General features: G+C 37.2%; 1 protein-coding gene across 1 annotated transcript; it reads left to right on the forward strand.

The window, feature by feature from the left end:
- The first annotated feature begins 553 nt into the window (after positions 1-553).
- slc25a28 (solute carrier family 25 member 28) lies at positions 554-18004 on the forward strand. The gene is made up of 4 exons (XM_051916360.1): positions 554-1056; positions 8768-8996; positions 13327-13383; positions 16372-18004. The coding sequence occupies exons 1-4, from the start codon at positions 691-693 to the stop codon at positions 16908-16910; spliced, it is 1191 nt and encodes a 396-aa protein (XP_051772320.1). The 5' UTR covers positions 554-690; the 3' UTR covers positions 16911-18004.
- The last annotated feature ends 1270 nt before the right edge of the window (positions 18005-19274 follow it).

A 19274-nucleotide genomic window follows, 5' to 3' on the forward strand; every position in this document is an offset into this window, starting at 1 on the left:
TTTGACTATACTTGTGAGGGCCAAATGTCCTCGCTTATATTGTGAAATACTTGACAACCCACTAGTGAGACATTTGAATGGTCCTCACTGTAGTTAAAGAGGCTTATAAATCAGCCAAAATATGTTTTTATTTAAATCTAGTGTTTTGCACATGTTTCTTTGATGGGTATGTTTCTTTGATGGGAGTAGGGCTTGGGTTAGGTGAAAATATCATTGACCTGATATAAAATCAATGGAAGTTATGTCCTCATAAGATAGCAAAAAAAAAAAAAACCTCTGTGTGTGTGCGTGCGTGTGTGTGTGTGTGTGTGAGAGAGAGAGAGATAAGGCAAGTACGTCAAGGCGTGAAACACAAGCTGAATTGTTTTTGAGGCGATTCTTTGAAACAAACTGCCCAGAAGAACCGACTAGCGAAAATGAGTCGAGCTTCCTATCCCTAGCTGCTTATATCATATATGTTACGCTGTGTTATGTCACTGTATCGACTGCGCGCGTTCTGTTTTGAATGGCAACGGTTTCCTCCAATCAAAGAGCAGGACAGAGTGAGAGAGGGCGTTTCCGTTTCCCCTCGCGGCCTGTTCTGTCGGTCACCTCCTGCTGCGCAGTTCACGCTGAACGAGACGCGTCCTCTCCCCGGTGCGCAGGCGGGAGAGGCCCGAACTGAACGCGTAAACATCGGGCGTGGGACGCATGATTTTAAAGGATAGGGTGCTGCAAATGGAAGCGGATGGTTTTGTGCGCAGGCGGCGGATGACAGCGGACACATCGGGCGGCGATGCCGCGGTGGCCGGAGCTTCCGCGGGCGCGGAGATACACTGGCTCGGCGGCAGGTTCTGGGGTGTTTCGGAAAGTCTCGTTGGCACTTTGACACCTCGAATAGCAGGAGAACCGGAGCTTCATGTTGGACATTTGTATGGCTCCCAAGAGGCCCTTGATTTATCGGAACCGGACTATGAGGGTTTGCCCCAAGGTGCCTCCACCAGCACGCACATGTTGGCAGGAGCAGTGGCAGGAATCATGGAGCATTGCTTGATGTTCCCTATTGATTGTGTGAAGGTAAATGGAGTTTATAAAGAATTCAAGAAAGAATTAATTTACAGGACTGATGTGACCAGCAGGCCCTTGAAAGATCCAGCAAGCTGGCAAGGTCGAGTTAGTTTCCTTGTGTCAACTCCAGACAGCACATTTACTGTCTACATACTTTGCAGACAATAATTTCCCCTCTTCCGTTCTCATTTTTTTTTTTTTTTATACATATAAATTTAACTTTTGCACTTCACCGTCCTTGCGGTTATTAATGGTAATGATCATTTGTAGTCCTATAATCTCTCAAACATCAAGATCTGTCTGGACTAATCTGGTAATAACTAACTAAAGTCCTAAGCATGTAGCATAATTCCTGCAGCAACTACCTTCTTTTTTTTCTTTTTTCTTTTTTTTTTTTTTTTTTTTTGTAATATGATTGCATCCTGTGGTTGTGAGTGTTTGTAGTACCTGTCTATCTTCGAGGTGTCATTATGAAACATGAACATGAGATTGGAAGGTCACACGTGGCTTCTCCGCTCCTAAACCACATGACCTTGTTGACGCTGCTCCGGGCTAGTGCGCATGCGCATCGCAGTTCAAATGCAGTCTGTATTTAGAATTAATTGTCTTTTAAGTTGAAGGTTACCATAGAGAGTGTACACTAACTAAAATAGTTTTAGGGTTTTTTTATATGCACCACAGCAGATCCGTGATATGCTATAGTTCTGTAACTAGACAGATACTCAGAATGCCCCTGGGTTCAAAAGTATCCATTTCTCAATCTTAATCGATTCTTATTTTGATGAACCAATATCAGTTCTTAAATCACAAGAATCGATCTTTAGTGTATGCTGTTTTCATTTGATAAACATACACAACTTTGTAGCGTGCCTCCCATTCAACACATCACAGAAATCCTTATTCTTTGTTACTTTTGATATGAAACAAAGTCTCAGCTTTCAAAAACTGTCAATTTTATTACAAAATTCAAGCAATAAATAGAGTGTGGCACTCTTTAATGTGGCATGACAGATGTAGAACATCAGTTCAAATGGCACGTGAACTGATCATCTCTTCCTCTTTACTACTAGTTACTACATGAAATAAACTTAAATGAACATCAGAAGGTATGTTGAAAGAAATATTACAGCTTACTGAAATCCGTATCATGTCTTGTGTAATTGCTCAGTCAGTGTTTCAACCGCTTAAAGACGTCAATCAGTATGTGTAAGTGTAAACAATGTCACGTGACTTTACACTTACCTCACTCGATAGACAGATAGAAAAATGATAGAGAGAATTTTGATAAATATATTATAATACATTATATTTTTATTTAACTTGTTTCTCAGTATATAAAATATGTTTGAATAAATCCATCATGAAAACAAGTTTTGTAAGACAGCCACCATGTTTAAAAAACAAAAAATTGGAGCAGAAACATAATTATGTCATTAAAAGTTTATATTATTATAATGTTATTATTATAAAGAAAAGCTTCTTATGTGTAATTTAAATGTTGTATACCAATCAGCTAATTTGAACCTTTAATATTATAGCAATGTAACAACTGACAGGGTTCCCTGTCTAGTTTACAGTAATCTTTGAGAGAGATTATCTTTACTGTACCTGCTGTATCAATATCAAATTGAATTGAAATCAGAATTGAATTGAAGTACAAGCTTGTGAATCAAAATCGAATCGAATCAAATCGTGAAATTTGTGTCAATACCAGCCCTAGTTCCTACTCTAATACCATTGTTTCTCTAGACAGGACACTGTCATGTGTCACTTCTTTGTGTCATGGAAGCTGCTTTGTATGAAAACTAAGGTTACATTCACACTGCGAGCCTTAGTGCTGAATTCTGATTTATTGCTCAGATCTGATTTTTTTTCTGTTCACATTGTTGTTTTAAATGTGGCCAATATCAGATTCCACATGCACAAAAGAACGATAAAGAGACATCATACACATTGTCATACAGAAGTAAACACGGAGGACATTAAAGTAGTGTTGTCACTGTACCAAAATTCCAGTAGTCTGTACCAGTACCAGTAAAAATTTACGGTTCTCGGTACCAATTTCTGTACCACAGGAAAATCTGTTGGAACTATTTTACTATTTTATTTAACTAGCCTATTTTTAAAAACATATTAAATATGATGGTAATCATACATATAAATATTTGGAGTGTGTATGTTTGTGTGTGTAAATATATCTCAATGAAATAAATTTTGAAATATAAAAAAATAAATAGGCCTAAACAAATGCTCAAACATCCATTTTGAAACAGATGCGCGTGTTTATTTTAGCTATTCCTTCAGTGAAACGACACACTACAGCTTGTAAAACTATGAAATAAATATCAGTAAATAATGGTAACCTAAATAATAAGAAAGTGAAGTATTATTCTAAAAAACATTCATCTTTTATTTCCACACAAAGATGCGTCATATAGCCTACTGCTCTGCGCTTTGAGAGGGATGTGGGACACAAGCAGGAAAGAGACCATCTCTTTTATAATAACTTCATGTTATCTCCTGATGTTACAAGCAACTGACACTTGTTGTAAAAGTTCTGAAGAGCTAGTTTTATCTTCAGACATTCAGGCTATGTTTGATTTTGCGCTGCCAGAGAAAGCGAAACTAAAAATCACCGGCGTGTGTGAAACGCGCTATACAAATAAACTTGACGCGCCTTATAAAGCCTAATAACAAGCACAAACTGTGTTAAATAGAAATTGACGTGCAAGCAAAAGGTTTCTGTCCTACGCTGTTTTTTCTCCTTTACCACAGAAAAGAATGCGAATATAATAGGCCAAATTAAAAGTGAACCAGAGGAAGAAACGTTTATAATCCCCTGCGTGACTGAAGATTTGGGAAAAGAAACAGAGATTTCATGTTCAGTGGAATAACTAATGGAATATTGTTAAATTATCTGCTAATCGGGTGACCAGATCGCGATTCACAAAACAGAATACAAACCCAACAGAGCTTAAATGTATGACGTACCGCTCTCATTCGGCATGAACCAAAATGTTTCCATGGCTGTGATATCACATTTAATTGCTAACCTATTAGCCTATTTCTTCTGTAACCAAAGCTTTGTGCTTCACTCATGTCATATTCATGTAAATACTGGCACAGTCCTATCAGTGGGTACCGAATATACCTGGATAATCGGTACTCCCGGTACAACAGAAATGCTGGTATCGTCACATTTTCAAAATTTCAGTACCGACTTGGTACCGAAGTACCGGTACTTTTGACAAGACTACATTAAAGTTAGTGATTAAACGTTGATTTATCTGATCTGCTGTGGAAACCAGGAAATTTATGCCCAAGAAAAAGGGTCTTATCTAGCAAAACAATCGGTCATTTTCTTAAAAAAAATACACGGAAAAAACGGAACTGGAAAAAACGGAACTGGCGCCGCGTTCATTGCGTAAGTTGAATAGGGAAGGCGTAGGACATACAGCGTAAGCTTTTTGAAGAATATGGAAAGCGGGAGCACTTGCAAGGCGATCATTTGTGTTTATAAAGCATATACAGTTGTATTTTTTTAGAAAATGACCGATCGTTTCGCTAGACAAGACCCTTATTCCTTGTCTGGTATCGTTTAAAGTGTGAACAGCAAAAAAAAAAAATCACATGAAATGGAATATTTATTAATCCATTTTGAGCTACATTCATATGTGGTTTGAAATCTGATTGAAATTGCATTTCTGGAAACCTGTTTCAGTCTGACCGCTCTAATTGGATTTTGCATGGATTATGTAACTTTATCACGCCACGTAAAACGTAAACATGTCAGACGTTGTTATAGGAAACATGCTGAAAGTTGCTGCAGAAATAAGGTTGTGTTTTTGCAAAGTGCCGGTCGAGCAGAAAATGACAATATAATGTTGAATTATTAGACAGGCAGAGATGACAGCACAGAATAAAGCCGCACATACCAGACTGCTACCTTTCTGCCGCTGCCTCAGAAGACGTAGTAGTCCAGTGCAGTGGTTACATATTGTCATGTTGTAAACAAGATAACATCTGTATTACAAACCCCTCCATGTTTCTGCTGTTGTTGCTTTTGGTGTATACCTACTAACGCAGCGTCATTGCCATAGAAGCCATTGCAGATATTCCAGACAACGAAAGGGCGCCACGGGACATGCAAATCAGATCCAAACAGTTGCGATAAACAGTGTGGACAGTCAATAATTTAGATCAGATTCCAGTCTGATACATGAATAATCAAATTTGGACTGACAGTGTGAACATAACCATATGGAAGTGGCCCAAATCAGAATTGAATATATCAGATTGCATGTGGGTTGTGCTGTTCACACTGACATGAGAAAAACAGATCTGAGTCACATATGAGCAATAAATGAATGAATCGGATTTGGGCCATATTTACCTGCAGTCTGAATGTAGCCTAAGTGAGTCTGTGAATGCACTGATCAGGATTCCTTTGGCAAACTGATAAAGTATTGTTTGAGTGTTCAGCTGCTCTTGTCAGGATGAAGTGAAGGGTTCTTTAGAGACAAAGACACTTCATTGTGTCTGTTACAGCTGTTCTCTCCTAAATTAGCCAGTCCAGATTGTGAATCTAGAAAGCACAGATCTGTTTTGTATATTTTAACAGTTTTTTAATATATATAAATATTTGCCCTAGTCTACCCTTAAATTTTAAATTTTTCCCCTTAAATTTCCATACACTCAGAATGCCACAATGCTCTAGCTGCCACACATTTTACAAAAATGTAAAATTCTCTTCAGCTCTCTTTATCTGCCTGTCAGCGATGACTTTTTATGGTGCAGTCAGTTTTTAATGTGTCAGTTGTTTAAATCAAGTTCGCACCACATTTTTCTGTTGAATATCTTGTTTAATTTTTAAATATGTCAGTAGTAAAATTGGTTGAAGTATTTTCCTGCTAGATTTTTATTTTTTTATTTTTTTTTTTGGTCTATGTCTCTCAAAACATGTAAATTCCATGCTGAGGTTGATTCACACCAGTATGAGTCATTAGGGAAGGTAAATGTAGAGGGATTCTGTGTACACTTCAGTCAAAGGTTAAGTTCAAATCACTGAACACACAGTGTGGCGCACTGCACATTGCCCCTGTTTAGAGAAGAGAATCAGGACAAAGTTTAGAACATTGAAGGAACTACAGCACCCGTTCAGTCCATCATTGACGTAACTTTTATTTGTAAAAAAAACAAACAAACAAACAAAAAAAAACTATAAATTCGGCTTTTTTCCCTTTTTTTATATATATATATATATATATATATATATATTTGAAAGTATAGATATAATTGGTAAATTATTACAAATGAGTACAATTCTACTTTATATTTTTTGATATTTTTTTCACCTTTTTGGAAAATTGATTTAGGTTTATTGAATGTTGTGTGAATAAATAATTTGAAAAATGTAAAGCAAATTTTAAAAATTATCCAGTAATCTCAAATGACTAAAAAAAGTTATGAAAGGAAATTCTTTGTTGAAGATGGACACTTTAATCTCAGTATGCTGTTTCTTAATAGAAATTAAATAATTATCTTTGTTGTAATAAAAGATCACTTCTCTGATTTGCACTGTTACAGATCAAGCCTCTGTACCTTTGTCTATTTTGCAATCCTAAGCATTTCAAGAGCAATCTTGGAACTTCCAGTTGGAGGTTGCAGTTCCTCATGATTAGACATGATTTACACACATTTATTGGGAAATAATTACTTCCTTGGCCTTTTATGGAAGTACTGTTTCCTTACAGGAATAATGTTACTTATGCAACCACAGCTGCCATCTCAAATTTCACCACATTGCAGCTGTTGTTCTGAACTTATATTTTCAGCTACTATAAATCTGACCATGTCAGTTCAAACATGACGTTTGTGGTATTCTATATTGTTTAGGTTCAAGGCCGTAAAGTAAACCTACTAAACATGCTGTGCTACCAAGTACATTACTGGCTGCTACAATTTTTTTTTTTTTTCCCCTGTTGAAAGCCATGTTTCTGTTGAAGCCGGCTTCAGGCACTGAACTGTATCCACGTTTCTCATGTACATCAGGTGATACAGTAGCGCTGTAGGAAAAGAGGATTAGGTTGTTAGATTAAGTCCCTGTGTGACCTTATTGCTACAAACTTCAGTTCTGGTCTACAGATCCAATGACTTTGCAATGTGATGCATTGTTTGCAAGGCTTTATTCAGTCATGTTTGCTTTATTTTTATGGCCTACATATTTTTGGTCTATTTTAAGTTGATTTACTTTAATTGTAAACTTCAAATACTCACACTTAAAGGATTAGTTCACTTCTGAATGAAAATTTCCTGATAATTTACTCACTCCCATGTCATCCAAGATGTTCATGTCTTTCTTTCTTCGGTCGAAAATAAATTAAGGTTTTTTATGAAAACATTCCAGGATTATTCTCCTTATAGTGGACTTTAATGGTCTCCAAACGGTTGAAGGTCAAAATTAGTTTCAGTGCAGCTTCAAAGGGCTTTAAATGATACCAGACGAAGAAAAAGGGTCTTATCTAGCAAAACAATCGGTCATTTTCTTAAAAAAAATACACGGAAAAAACGGAACTGGCGCCGCGTTCATTCCGTAAGTTGAATAGGGAAGGCGTAGGACATACAGCGTAAGCTTTTTGAAGAATATGGAAAGCAGGAGCACTTGCAAAGGCGATCATTTGTGTTTATAAAGCATATACAGTTGTATTTTTTTAGAAAATGACCGATCGTTTCGCTAGACAAGACCCTTATTCCTTGTCTGGTATCGTTTAAAGCCCTTTGAAGCTGCACTGAAACTGTAATTTTGACCTTCAACCGTTTGGAGACCATTGAAGTCCATTATAAGGAGAATAATCCTGGAATGTTTTCATCAAAAACCTTAATTTCTTTTCAACTGAAGAAAGAAAGACATGAACATCTTGGATGACATGGGGGTGAGTAAATTATCTGGAAAATTTTATTTGAAAGTGGACTAATCCCTTTTCTTTTTTTTTTTTTTTTTTTGTGTGTGTGTGTGTAGCATTGATATCACTTTTTTTGCAGGCCTGAGATAATAAATTGAAAATAAATAAATAAATTTGGGGAATGGGGACACCCTCAGGGCCATCAATAGAGGGGAGAAAGGTCATGATGATTTTCGGGGGGCCCCCTCGATATCAACCGAGGGGGGATACTCCCCCTCCCCCCCAGAACGCGGAATCACCACCACCCAATAAAAGTATTTATGAAAAAATACTGAAAAATGTAGTATAAAAAACAAAAATATTGTTGCAAATCCTGCTGATTTAAATGTCAGCAAAGTAGTATTTTGTACCTGGCTAACATAAGTGTTGCTGTAATTGTGAGAATAAATTTTGATAGTCTTGGAAGCATCAAAATGGGTTGAAACAAATAAGAAATTCACTAGTTTTCCATCCTACATTGGATTGTAAATTTACAGATGTATTTTTTTCCAGCTATTTTCGCAGATTAAAAATATAATAGATAATTTGTTGTAGCTTATTTGTTTGTTTGTTTTTTAAAGAAAAGATCGTTTTTAAAGAAAAATATAAAAATAAGTTGCTAAAAATATAATTTGCCTTTTGTTTTGCATGTACCAATGAAAATATCAGCAAGTCTGAATTAAAAATTCCTGTTTTTAATACCTGTATTTATAATAATACTTTAATCTACATACTGGGGGCTTGTAAACAATTGTTTAAACAATTGTTCTTTGTTGCAGACACGCATGCAGAGCCTTCAGCCAGAGCCAGCTGCCCGCTACCGTAACGTGATGGACGCTTTGCGGCAAATTGTGAGGACAGAGGGAATCTGGAGGCCAATCAGGGGCCTGAATGTTACAGCTGTAGGGGCGGGGCCTGCCCACGCACTTTACTTTGCCTGTTACGAAAGGTTGAAAAAGGTCCTCAGTGATATCATCCATCCAGGAGCAAACAGTCATTTAGCGAACGGTACCAGTTTTCCTGCCCATCAGCACTGCTGATTTCCTCTCACCAGCACACCCACAATTCAATGCGGAGTAGATTGTTAGTTGGAATGAGTGAATTTCTACATAGGTCAATCAGTAAATGTCTTTTTAAGTAGAAATTTCTTTTTTGCCTTTTCAAATGAACTGTATTAACATATTAGATGTGTTGGTAGTGTCAAGAGTAACTAAAGTTCAGCAATGGACAATATTCTGGAACAAGTTATTTGGCTATGTTTTTGTATGAATCAGGTGCTTCTCAAACATCTGCCCGTGTCTTCTCAGCTGATCTCTTTAAAATATCTTTCTAGTGATGTCAAATCCCAAAATAACCAAAAATGCCGCTCCGATATCACGACAGCAGATATAAATATAACAAGAGATCATATGGGTAGTTAATCTTTGAGCATGCTATGGATACTTAAAGGGTTAGTTCACCCAAAAATGAAAATTCTGTCATTTATTACTCACGCTCATGCCGTTCCAGACCAGTAAGACCTTCGTTAATCTTCAGAACGCAAATTGAGATATTTTTGTTTAAATCCGATGGCTCCGTGAGGCCTACATAGGGAGCAATGACATTTCCTCTCTCAAGATCCATAAAGGTACTAAAAACATATTTAAAAATGTGAGTACAGTGGTTCAATATTAATATTATAAAGCGACGAGAATATTTTTGGTTCACCAAAAAAACAAAATAACAAATTATTTAGTGATGGCCGATTTCAAAACACTGCTTCAGGAAGATTCAGAGCATAATGAATCAGCGTGTCGAATCCGCAGTTTGGAGCGCCAGAGTCACGTGATTTCAGCAGTTTGGCGGTTTGACACGCGATCCGAATCATGATTCAACACGCTGATTCATTACCCTCCGAATCTTCCTGAAGCAGTGTTTTGAAATCGGCCATCACTGAATAAGTCATTATTTATTTTATTTTTTTTGGCGCACCAAAAATATTCTCGTCGCTTTATAATATTAATATTGAACCACTGTACTCAGATGGACTGATTTAAATATGTTTTTAGTACCTTTATGGATCTTGAGAGAGGAAATGTCATTGCTCCCTATGTAGGCCTCACGGAGCCATCGGATTTAAACAAAAATATCTTAATTTGTGTTCCGAAGATCAACGAAGGTCTTACAGGTGTAAAACGGCACGAGGGTGAGTAATTAATGACAGAATTTTCATTTTTGGGTGAACTAACACTTTAATGTTTTCAATTGTTTAAATTGATATTTTTGATTTTTTTGAAATTTTGATTTACCATCATGTAGAATCATTAGTCTGACAAATCAGTGCAAATGCAATGCAAAACTTTAGGACAAACTGATCTGAACAGCATTTCTAATGCTCAGTGTTTACCATATAAGCCAAGTAAGTAATTAGCTTTATTGGAATTACCTTAAAAGCTAGACCTAATGTAATGTCACTACACAAACTAAACTGACCAGCTGTATGTCCATATGATCTAATTTAAGCTTTTATATGCAGAGTAATGGAACACTGGGTTATTGATAAGTGATGGATTTATATTTTATTATTGTATTTGTCAAACTGTGTTGTAATTGGTATTTAGACTTGGGGTGCTTTCACACTAGCACTTTTGGTGCGCACCTGGGTTCAAGTGACATCAGAGTTCGGTTCATTTGGATGATGTGAATGCTGTTTTCTGAACTCGGGTGCACAGCCCTTCAGCAGTAAACCGTACCGGAGTTCACATGAACCGTACCCCACACCACCCCTTTATTGCGGTTAAGTGTGGTGTGCAGTGCTTTGCATTTTGCCGCCTTCTGCATTGTCGTTACCAAGCAACAGGGGTAAACAGCTGCTCCTTTGATGATGCAAATGCACCGTGGTTTGGACCCAAATAATATAATGTGAAAACAATCGGGGGAGGGGGGAGTCATCAAACTCTGGTTTGGACCAGGCAGTCGAACCAAGTGTGAAAGCATCCTTAGGGCCAGATTTACTAAACAGGGCAAATTGCTGTTTTGACTCCTTTACACATTTTATAAGCTCTTCACTGGGTTCCCAGCTGGCCAAAATACCATCATATGCAGGCTACACACACACAACAAGCGCATTTACCTCAGCACACAGCGTTGTTTTGGATGTTCGATAAGTTCCGTCTCGGAATTGGCAATACGTCATAAAATCCGACCAATCAGGTTGTGAACGTATCCCTATGCCTTTAGGTTCGGTATCTTTTGGTTCGGTAATAAAATTGCCAATCTGAACGCTAATCGGACCAGGACTAAATGTTTTTTTTTTTCTTCTTTGGTCCGGACCAAACGAACCGAACTACAAGTGTGAACGCACCCTAAAGCCGCTTTTCTACCGAAATTAGCTGGAACAATTTGTCCCAGGAGCTTTTTTCCCCCCAGACCTGTTGCTGTCTGAGTTTCCATCGCAGTCTAAAGTACCGTGAAGATTAGTCCGGTGAAGTAGGACTGCGTGCAACTTTTTTTCAGTTCCTGCTGGATTTCATCCTCCGCATAGAAGCTTAATAAAGCCAGAACCTCGTCGTCGGTCCATCGGTCGTATTTTTTAAACTCCATTGTTGATTTGAATAGCAAACAACTCTTACTGCACACACCACAACAGACTTTTAAAAATGGTGGTTGAAATAAAATGCTGCGTGGAGTCAACCAATCAAAATGCTGTGTGAACTCAGCCAATCAGCATGTTCAGCACCCAAGTCCCAACCCTTAAAAGTTCCTGAACTTTGAAAAAGTACTACCTCGAGAGCAGGGACTTTCTGAGGGGGAAATATTTACCCGGAACTTCATTTAGACCCTGATTCCTGCGGTCGAAACACACTGAGTACCACCTCAAAGTTCCTAGATCCTGGGGAAAGTTTCTGCGGTGGAAACGCGGCTTAACACTTTGTTGCTTCTAAAAGTTCATAAATAGATCGTAAAACTAATCTATATCTGAATTGAGCGGTTTAGTGCACATTTTCTGAAGAGATTTGATCACTTTATATGATGAACAGATTGAATTTAGGCTTTTATTCACATAAAACATTGATTATTGAACATAAATAGAAGCTCAGTCGAACCTGCTTGACACACGAGAATGAACCTCATTGGTTCTCCCACGTCAAGCAAGCTTGCTTGAGCTTCCATTTACCATAATTGATGTGTGAGTTGATGAATGTTTATATGTGAATAAAAGCCTAAATTGAATGTTCACTATTTAAAGGGATTGTGTCTCTTCAGAAAATTTGGACTAAACCACTCAAATCATATGGATTAGTTTTATGATCTCTTTATGAACTTCTTGAAGCATCAAAGTGGTAGTTGCGCAGACTGTCAATGGAGGGACAGAAATCTCTCAGATTTCATTTATTATATCTTCATTTCTATTTCAAAGATGAATGAAAGTCTTATGGGTTTGAAAAGACATGAGGCGGAGTAAATGATGACAGTTTTAATTTTTGGGTGAACTATCCCTTTAAGACATGCTTTTTTGGGGGCAGTAAATAATGGCGAAAATACCAGTAAATTGACTTCCGCAAACCTTAGCAAATCTCATTACATGATTCTTTTAAATACTCTCCTCCCATAAATTTAGCTGTCTGATATGGAAACTCCTACAAATGCATATGTAATAAGGTCAAGCGCAAATATAACTGTGCCCACGCCTTTTCATTGCTAATTTCTCACAGCATATGTTAAGTAAATCCTGACGGTAGTTTTTTTTTAACACCAAAAGAGGGTTTGTGCTGGCGCAAGCTGTTAGTAAATCTTGGCCTTAGACTCAACACTGCAGAGCTCATAGTAAAAGTCATTGTTGGTGTTGCTTTGTAGTGTCTCTTTTCTTTCTCTTTCCTCCAGGTCAGGGTGAAAGGGTGGTAAGTAACTGCTGGCATATTACTGTTTACCAGTAGAATACACAGATAAGGGATGAAAATAATATTTGGCAAGATACTTTTTTTGTTTTTTGGATTTGCAGGCAAATGCCTCATGTCCTGTTAGCATCTCTGTATTTTGATTGTATTTGCAGAAAGCAGCAGCAGCAGTTTTTGCTTTTTACCATGAAAAACAGACACAATGAGTGAAGTAAATGCCAGTATCCTGAACAAAAGACTCTTTCTCTCCTGCCTCCACATTCCCCAGAGTTTATCCAGTCAATCCCTAATCTCTGTTAAATCATAGGGGGTATTTGGTGGCTGTTCAGGTTTTTGAACAGTTTTTGTTTAACTGTGATCTGATCCATCTGTATATCTGATTGTTGTATTTTGAGTCCAGTGACTGTCCACTGTGTGCATGCCCTAATTTTGGTGCTAATGTCTGAGGGTCTGTGTTACAGGGGCCGCTGGATGTGTTGCCACATTGCTTCATGATGCTGCCATGAATCCAGCTGAAGGTATATTTGCTTTAATCTTGACTTCCTATAAAAAGATTTTAATATACACTACCATTCAAAAGTTTAAGGTCAGTAATTTTTTTTTTTTTTTTTTTTTTTTTTTTTTGAGATACATGTAATTTCATTCAGCAAAGATGCATTAAATTGATCAAAGGCGACACAAAATACATGTATAATGTTACAAAAGATTTATATTTTGAAATAGTGTTCTTTTGAACTGTTTCCACAAAAATATTAAGCAGCACAATATTGATTTTATTAGAGATGCACCAATGTATTGGCCGCTGATATTTATCGGCCGATTTTTGATCAATTTAAAAACGTCTGCATATCGGCTATAGCATAAAAAAGTCAGATATAACAAACCGATGGTTTATTAATTAACTGCGTGAAGGCACTGAGTTGTATAATGTCTATTGCATAATTGCATAATGTCTATTGCACGCTCGTGACAATTGACGGAACTGTCACTGTCCCAATCTGGACAGTGCATCTTCATGAAAGTTTATCTTTTGCACATTTTTAAGCTTTGCGAATTTAAATATTCAAATGCAAGAAGACACGAAAGAGAACTCAATTCTACTCGGTGTGTGAGAAGTTTTGTGTGCGCACACATTCAAAGCATCCAGTTCATCAAAATGCCCCTCTTGGCGAGGATCCTTGTAAACATTGTCGGTTATGTCTTAAACGAACGTAAACAGTTGAGAAATAAAATGCTTGTGTACCGGTATATTGGATCTGTGCAGCTCGTAAAGTGACAGCAGCCTAATATTCCTGCTGCGCTACAGTTTTAATGTTAATCGAACAACAAAAGACAAAAAAATAAAAAAATCGCTCACTACTCTTGACTAAATAACTTTAATAATGTTTAATATATATTTAATTTATACAATGAAGAATATATTTTACATTTGATTAATTTATTTCTGTACCTGAAAACTACTGTTAGACCTATCAGAAAAGCACTGTTTATTTCATATGCATCTTTCTTCTGTTGTATTTATGTACAGTATTTATGTTGGCCTGTTGAATGTTAAATGGATCTAATCCATGTTCAATAGAAAATTTTTATGATGCAGCAATAAAATAGCTAGTATACCTTAATGCATGCGTTTTTGAATTTTGCTAATTTAAAACATGATCAAAACACTAATCTATTTTAATGACAAATGTTCAAATAAGAGAGCAAGTGACAAAAATCGGAATCGGCCAGTAGTTGTTTAAAATCGGTATTGGTATCAGCCAAAAGAAATCCTATCTGTGCATCCCTAGAATTTTTATATATAGTGTATATATAAAATTATACTTGCAGTTTATACTATTTGTTTGGTTTTTTTAAATGTGATAATATTTCACAGTATTACCTTTTTAAAAAAAAAATAAATAAATGCAGCCTTGATGGGCATACTTTCAAGATAATTTCAAAAACATTTAAAAGATTTACTGACCCCAAACTTTTGAACTGTAGTATGTTAATTGTTCTACTTTGCATCTATATTTAGTTTACATGGACACTTTATTGTTTTTACTTATATGGATACTCTTTTTTATTTTTATTTGGATATGTTGAATTTGTTTCATGTCATGGCAATAACATTTTTGGGTATTGAAGCTTGTTTCCGCCATGAAATAAAAAATAAAAAAGGTAAATGTGACTATCTCATAATTCTGACTTTTTCCTCCATTTGTGAGGGGGAAAAAAAGACTGACTTTATAACACACAATTGCGAGTTTATATCGTGCAATTCTGACTTTATAACACGCAATTCTGACTTTATATCTCGCAATTCTGACTTTATATCTCGCAATTCTGACTTTATATCGCGCAATTCTGACTTTATATCGCGCAATTCTGACTTTATATCACGCAATTCTGACTTTATAACTCGCAATTCTGACTTTATATCACGCAATTCTGACTTTATATCTCGCAATTCTGACTATATCACGCAATTCTGATTTTATATCACGCAATTCTGATTTTATAACACGCAATTCTGACTTTATAACTCGCAATTCTGACTTTATATCACGCAATTCTGACTTTATAACACTGAATTCTGACTTTATATCACGCAGTTCTGACTTTGTATCACGCAGTTCTGACTTTATAACTCGCAGTTCTGAGAAAAAAATTCAGAATTGTGAGATGCAAAAAAAGAATTTTGAGATAAATTCGCAATTACCTTTTTTTATTTTTCTTTATTTAGTGGCGGAAACAAGCTTTTATATTTTGGGGCACATACCATGGTAGGAAAAAAAAAAAGATGGAAAGGAGAAAGATGCTTTTTATAACCAGATGTAGCTAGCTGGCCTGTGCTATAATTAGTAGGACTGCAGCTAATTATTTTGATCAATTGATGGTCTCTTCAAATATTTCAAATTTCAAAATGAAATATAATAATAATGTCTGTATTAAAAAAAAAATCCTGCGCAATATTCTCCTCCAAATAATGCACAAATTGAACAGCAAACCTTGACCTCCTTGGTCTGGTAGTTCACTGTGCACTCCCACCCAGAAGGTGGCAGAAAAGATCTGATTTCACTACAAAACTCTCTCTAAAAAAAAAAAAAAAAAAACACATTTTCAAAAGGCAGCCTTGTGGGAGCAGATTGGCCTTGCTCTAATTAACAGCTGTGCGATGTTGAAACAGTAGCATTAGTCGAAATCCCCCAGTGGCCCGAGTCTCAGTCAGACGGCAGTGTCTGTTTCTGTGCTCTTGAGGCTCAAGGTTAATCAGCGCAGGTGCCAGACTGAGACCTTGCGTAGACACCTGCTCTCCTTCGCCTCGTCTGTTCCCTGCAGACTGCTTGACTGTAGGTCAGACAGGAGGCTTGTTTGATCCGCTCATGTCCGGATGAAACAGACATTTCTCCTTTGATGGGCCTACTGTATTTCAGTCATGACTTCTTGCACATGATTAATGTTCCCCTTCCTGTCCTCTTTTGTTTCCTGTCTGACTGACTGCGATGACCTCCCTTGTTCAGTGGTGAAGCAGAGGATGCAGATGTATAACTCGCCATACCGTGGCGTTCTGGACTGTATGCGCTGCGTGTGGCAGCGGGAGGGGGCGTTGGCCTTTTATCGCAGCTACACTACGCAGCTCACCATGAATGTGCCGTTCCAGGCATTGCACTTCATGACCTACGAATACCTGCAAGAGCTGTTGAACCCCCAAAGACAATACAACCCCTCCTCCCACATGGTGTCGGGCGCGCTGGCAGGTGCCATCGCCGCCGCCGCCACAACACCATTAGACGTTTGCAAGACGCTGCTGAACACGCAGGAGTCTCTGGCTCTCGATTCTGTCAGCCAGAGCGGAAGACACATCTCAGGCCTCGGCCATGCCTTCCGGACTGTCTACAGGCTTGGCGGCCTGCCTGCTTACTTCAAAGGCGTTCAGGCTAGGGTCATATACCAGATGCCCTCCACTGCCATCAGCTGGTCCGTCTACGAGTTCTTCAAGTACATTATCACCAAACACCAGCACGAGAAGCGCAGGATCCAGAGAGACGGAGAGAAGTAGCTGTTTGTTGATGGCAAGCCCTTGGCTTTCTCTCGCATAACCAACCAGATGAAGCACTCAAGCTGCAAATGGACTGATTTAATAAATGATACGCACATATAGAGTCCAAACACTCATGTCTGTTTACTTCCTTTCAGTCAGCATTTAATACTTTCCTGTATAATTTAGCTAATAATCATGACCTAAGTTTTCACTGTGACGGCTCAAGTTTTTGTTCACTCAGCCCAAAAAAAACATCTTTGTGAGTCCCACAAGAGGGCATCAGAGGCCTCTCCAGACTTTATATGCTAATGAGGGGGCGGTCCTTTAATGTGTGGGTGGGCTTTAGAGCCTCTAGACTTCTCAATTCCTTTTTTCATCTAAACAGTACCCAGAAGAGCAAACCTGAAACAACTTTTTATGTACCCAGCCAAAACCAATACGCACAATTGAAGACATATCTGTACATTCGAATTGGGATTTTAAATGTCATTTAAATCAGTTTATGGCAGAATGTAGACCTGTACAGTAATTTATTGCCTTCTCTGGCTGAATAGCACTCAGAGATAATGAAAGATATATATGTTAGAGGTATTTTTGTAGAATTTGGCGGTGGCATTTCATCAGCACTTGTGGGAGATGTTCCTGCAGTTGATCCAAAAATTTCAGGCAGAGATCAATGCCCCTCCACAACTTCTAGAAATAGTTTTGAGGTCTCTAGGGGACGCCACGTAGATCCTGTATAGCAGCTTTAGAAAGACACCCAGTCCTTTCTGGCCAGCATTAGTATTATCCATTCAACAACAATGCCTTACACATGCAGATCACATGACCTGAGTGTCATTTAAATCAGATTCATTATCTGTTGAGGTTGTTCTGAGTAATTAAATGAATATGAATTGGTTTGAGTTATTTCTTGAAGGACACTGGAATGTATTTCGGTTTGCTCTTAACTGAATTTGAGCTCTTGTGTTTGAGAGTTTCAGCTGAAACGCACCTGGCAGTTGAACACGTATGGAGTTTTATTGATGGAAATCTGACTGCCCTGTTCCTTTTTGTTCCTCAGCTTTCAATAAATTAGCAGTGCAGGAATTTCCCTGGCTTGCATAAGCTGATGTCTCTGTGATTTCAATTATTTATTTGTCAGCTCTAATTTAAATTGAGTTAAATGAATGCTGGGTTAACATTTTTTATTTTATTATTTATTTATTTTTTTATAAAGTTCATACTATAATTTTAAATTTATATAATTTGGGGTTGGTATTACTTTGTTTTTGAAAGAAGTCTCATGCTCAGTGAGGCTGGATGAAAACTAATATTCTGGAAAAAAATGAATTTTCAGCATCATAGCTCCAGTCTTCATTGTCACAAGATCCTTCAGAAATCATATATATATATATGATAGCATTAAGCATCCATCCACAGTGATTACAATAGTAACACATCCACCTAAAACAGCAGTCCCAGTACTTTTTTGAATAACTGACAACTGTTTAATATACATGAATGCTCTTTAAATCTTCTGGAACGGTTTGTACCATTGATTTCCATTGTAAGTGCATTACTGTACATGGCTATCCTTGTTTTTTTTTCTCTCACATATTGAGAGACTTGTTGCATGTGTTAACTTCCTTGGATGTTAAGTTAGTCATTACCTTCTCAAAAGTAGTAATTTAGTATATTTCAATACATGACTTTGCCTAACTCCTCTGTGTGGATTGTGGAATTCCTCTGCCGGTGTCCTCGGGAATGAAGGAGCAGCGCCTCTAAGCCGTAAGAGTTGAAAGATCTCTGTTGGTGGCAAGTTCAGTGTTTGGTCTAAGATGCAGGTGCACATGTGACCTTTGACTTCAAGTTTCCGAACAATTGCCAGGGGTGTACATGAAGGAGCTCTCACTTTACCTGCATGCTAATGTCTGGACAAGAGGGTTAAATGTGGCCCTTAAAGTATTTGGACACTTAAATAACAGTTTGTAAGAACTAACGTCACTTTTCTAAGCATTTTTTTTTTTGTTTTTTGTTTGCTTTCAACCACCTGGTGTCAATGTAATTTTTAGTAGATGAAGTCAGTTCCTCTCAAGGTAAAAATTTATATATTAATTATATCATATTAACCACTAACTTTTGACTATATATATATATATATATATGTCATTTATACACCGTAAAAAAAATCTGTAGTTTTTACAAAATAATTTTGGCAGCTGTGGTTGCCAGAATAATTTTGTAAAAAATACAGAGAAACTGTAAACACATTTACAGAACAAACTAAATTTTACAGTATAAAACTGTAATTTACAAACAAGAAAATTTAAATGTAAACTAGTAAATTCAACAATGCACACTACTACTAAAATCAGTTTTGTACCTTTAACATATACTGAC

Source organism: Ctenopharyngodon idella, chromosome 13 (genome assembly GCF_019924925.1).
Source record: "Ctenopharyngodon idella isolate HZGC_01 chromosome 13, HZGC01, whole genome shotgun sequence".
NCBI lineage: Eukaryota > Metazoa > Chordata > Actinopteri > Cypriniformes > Xenocyprididae > Ctenopharyngodon > Ctenopharyngodon idella.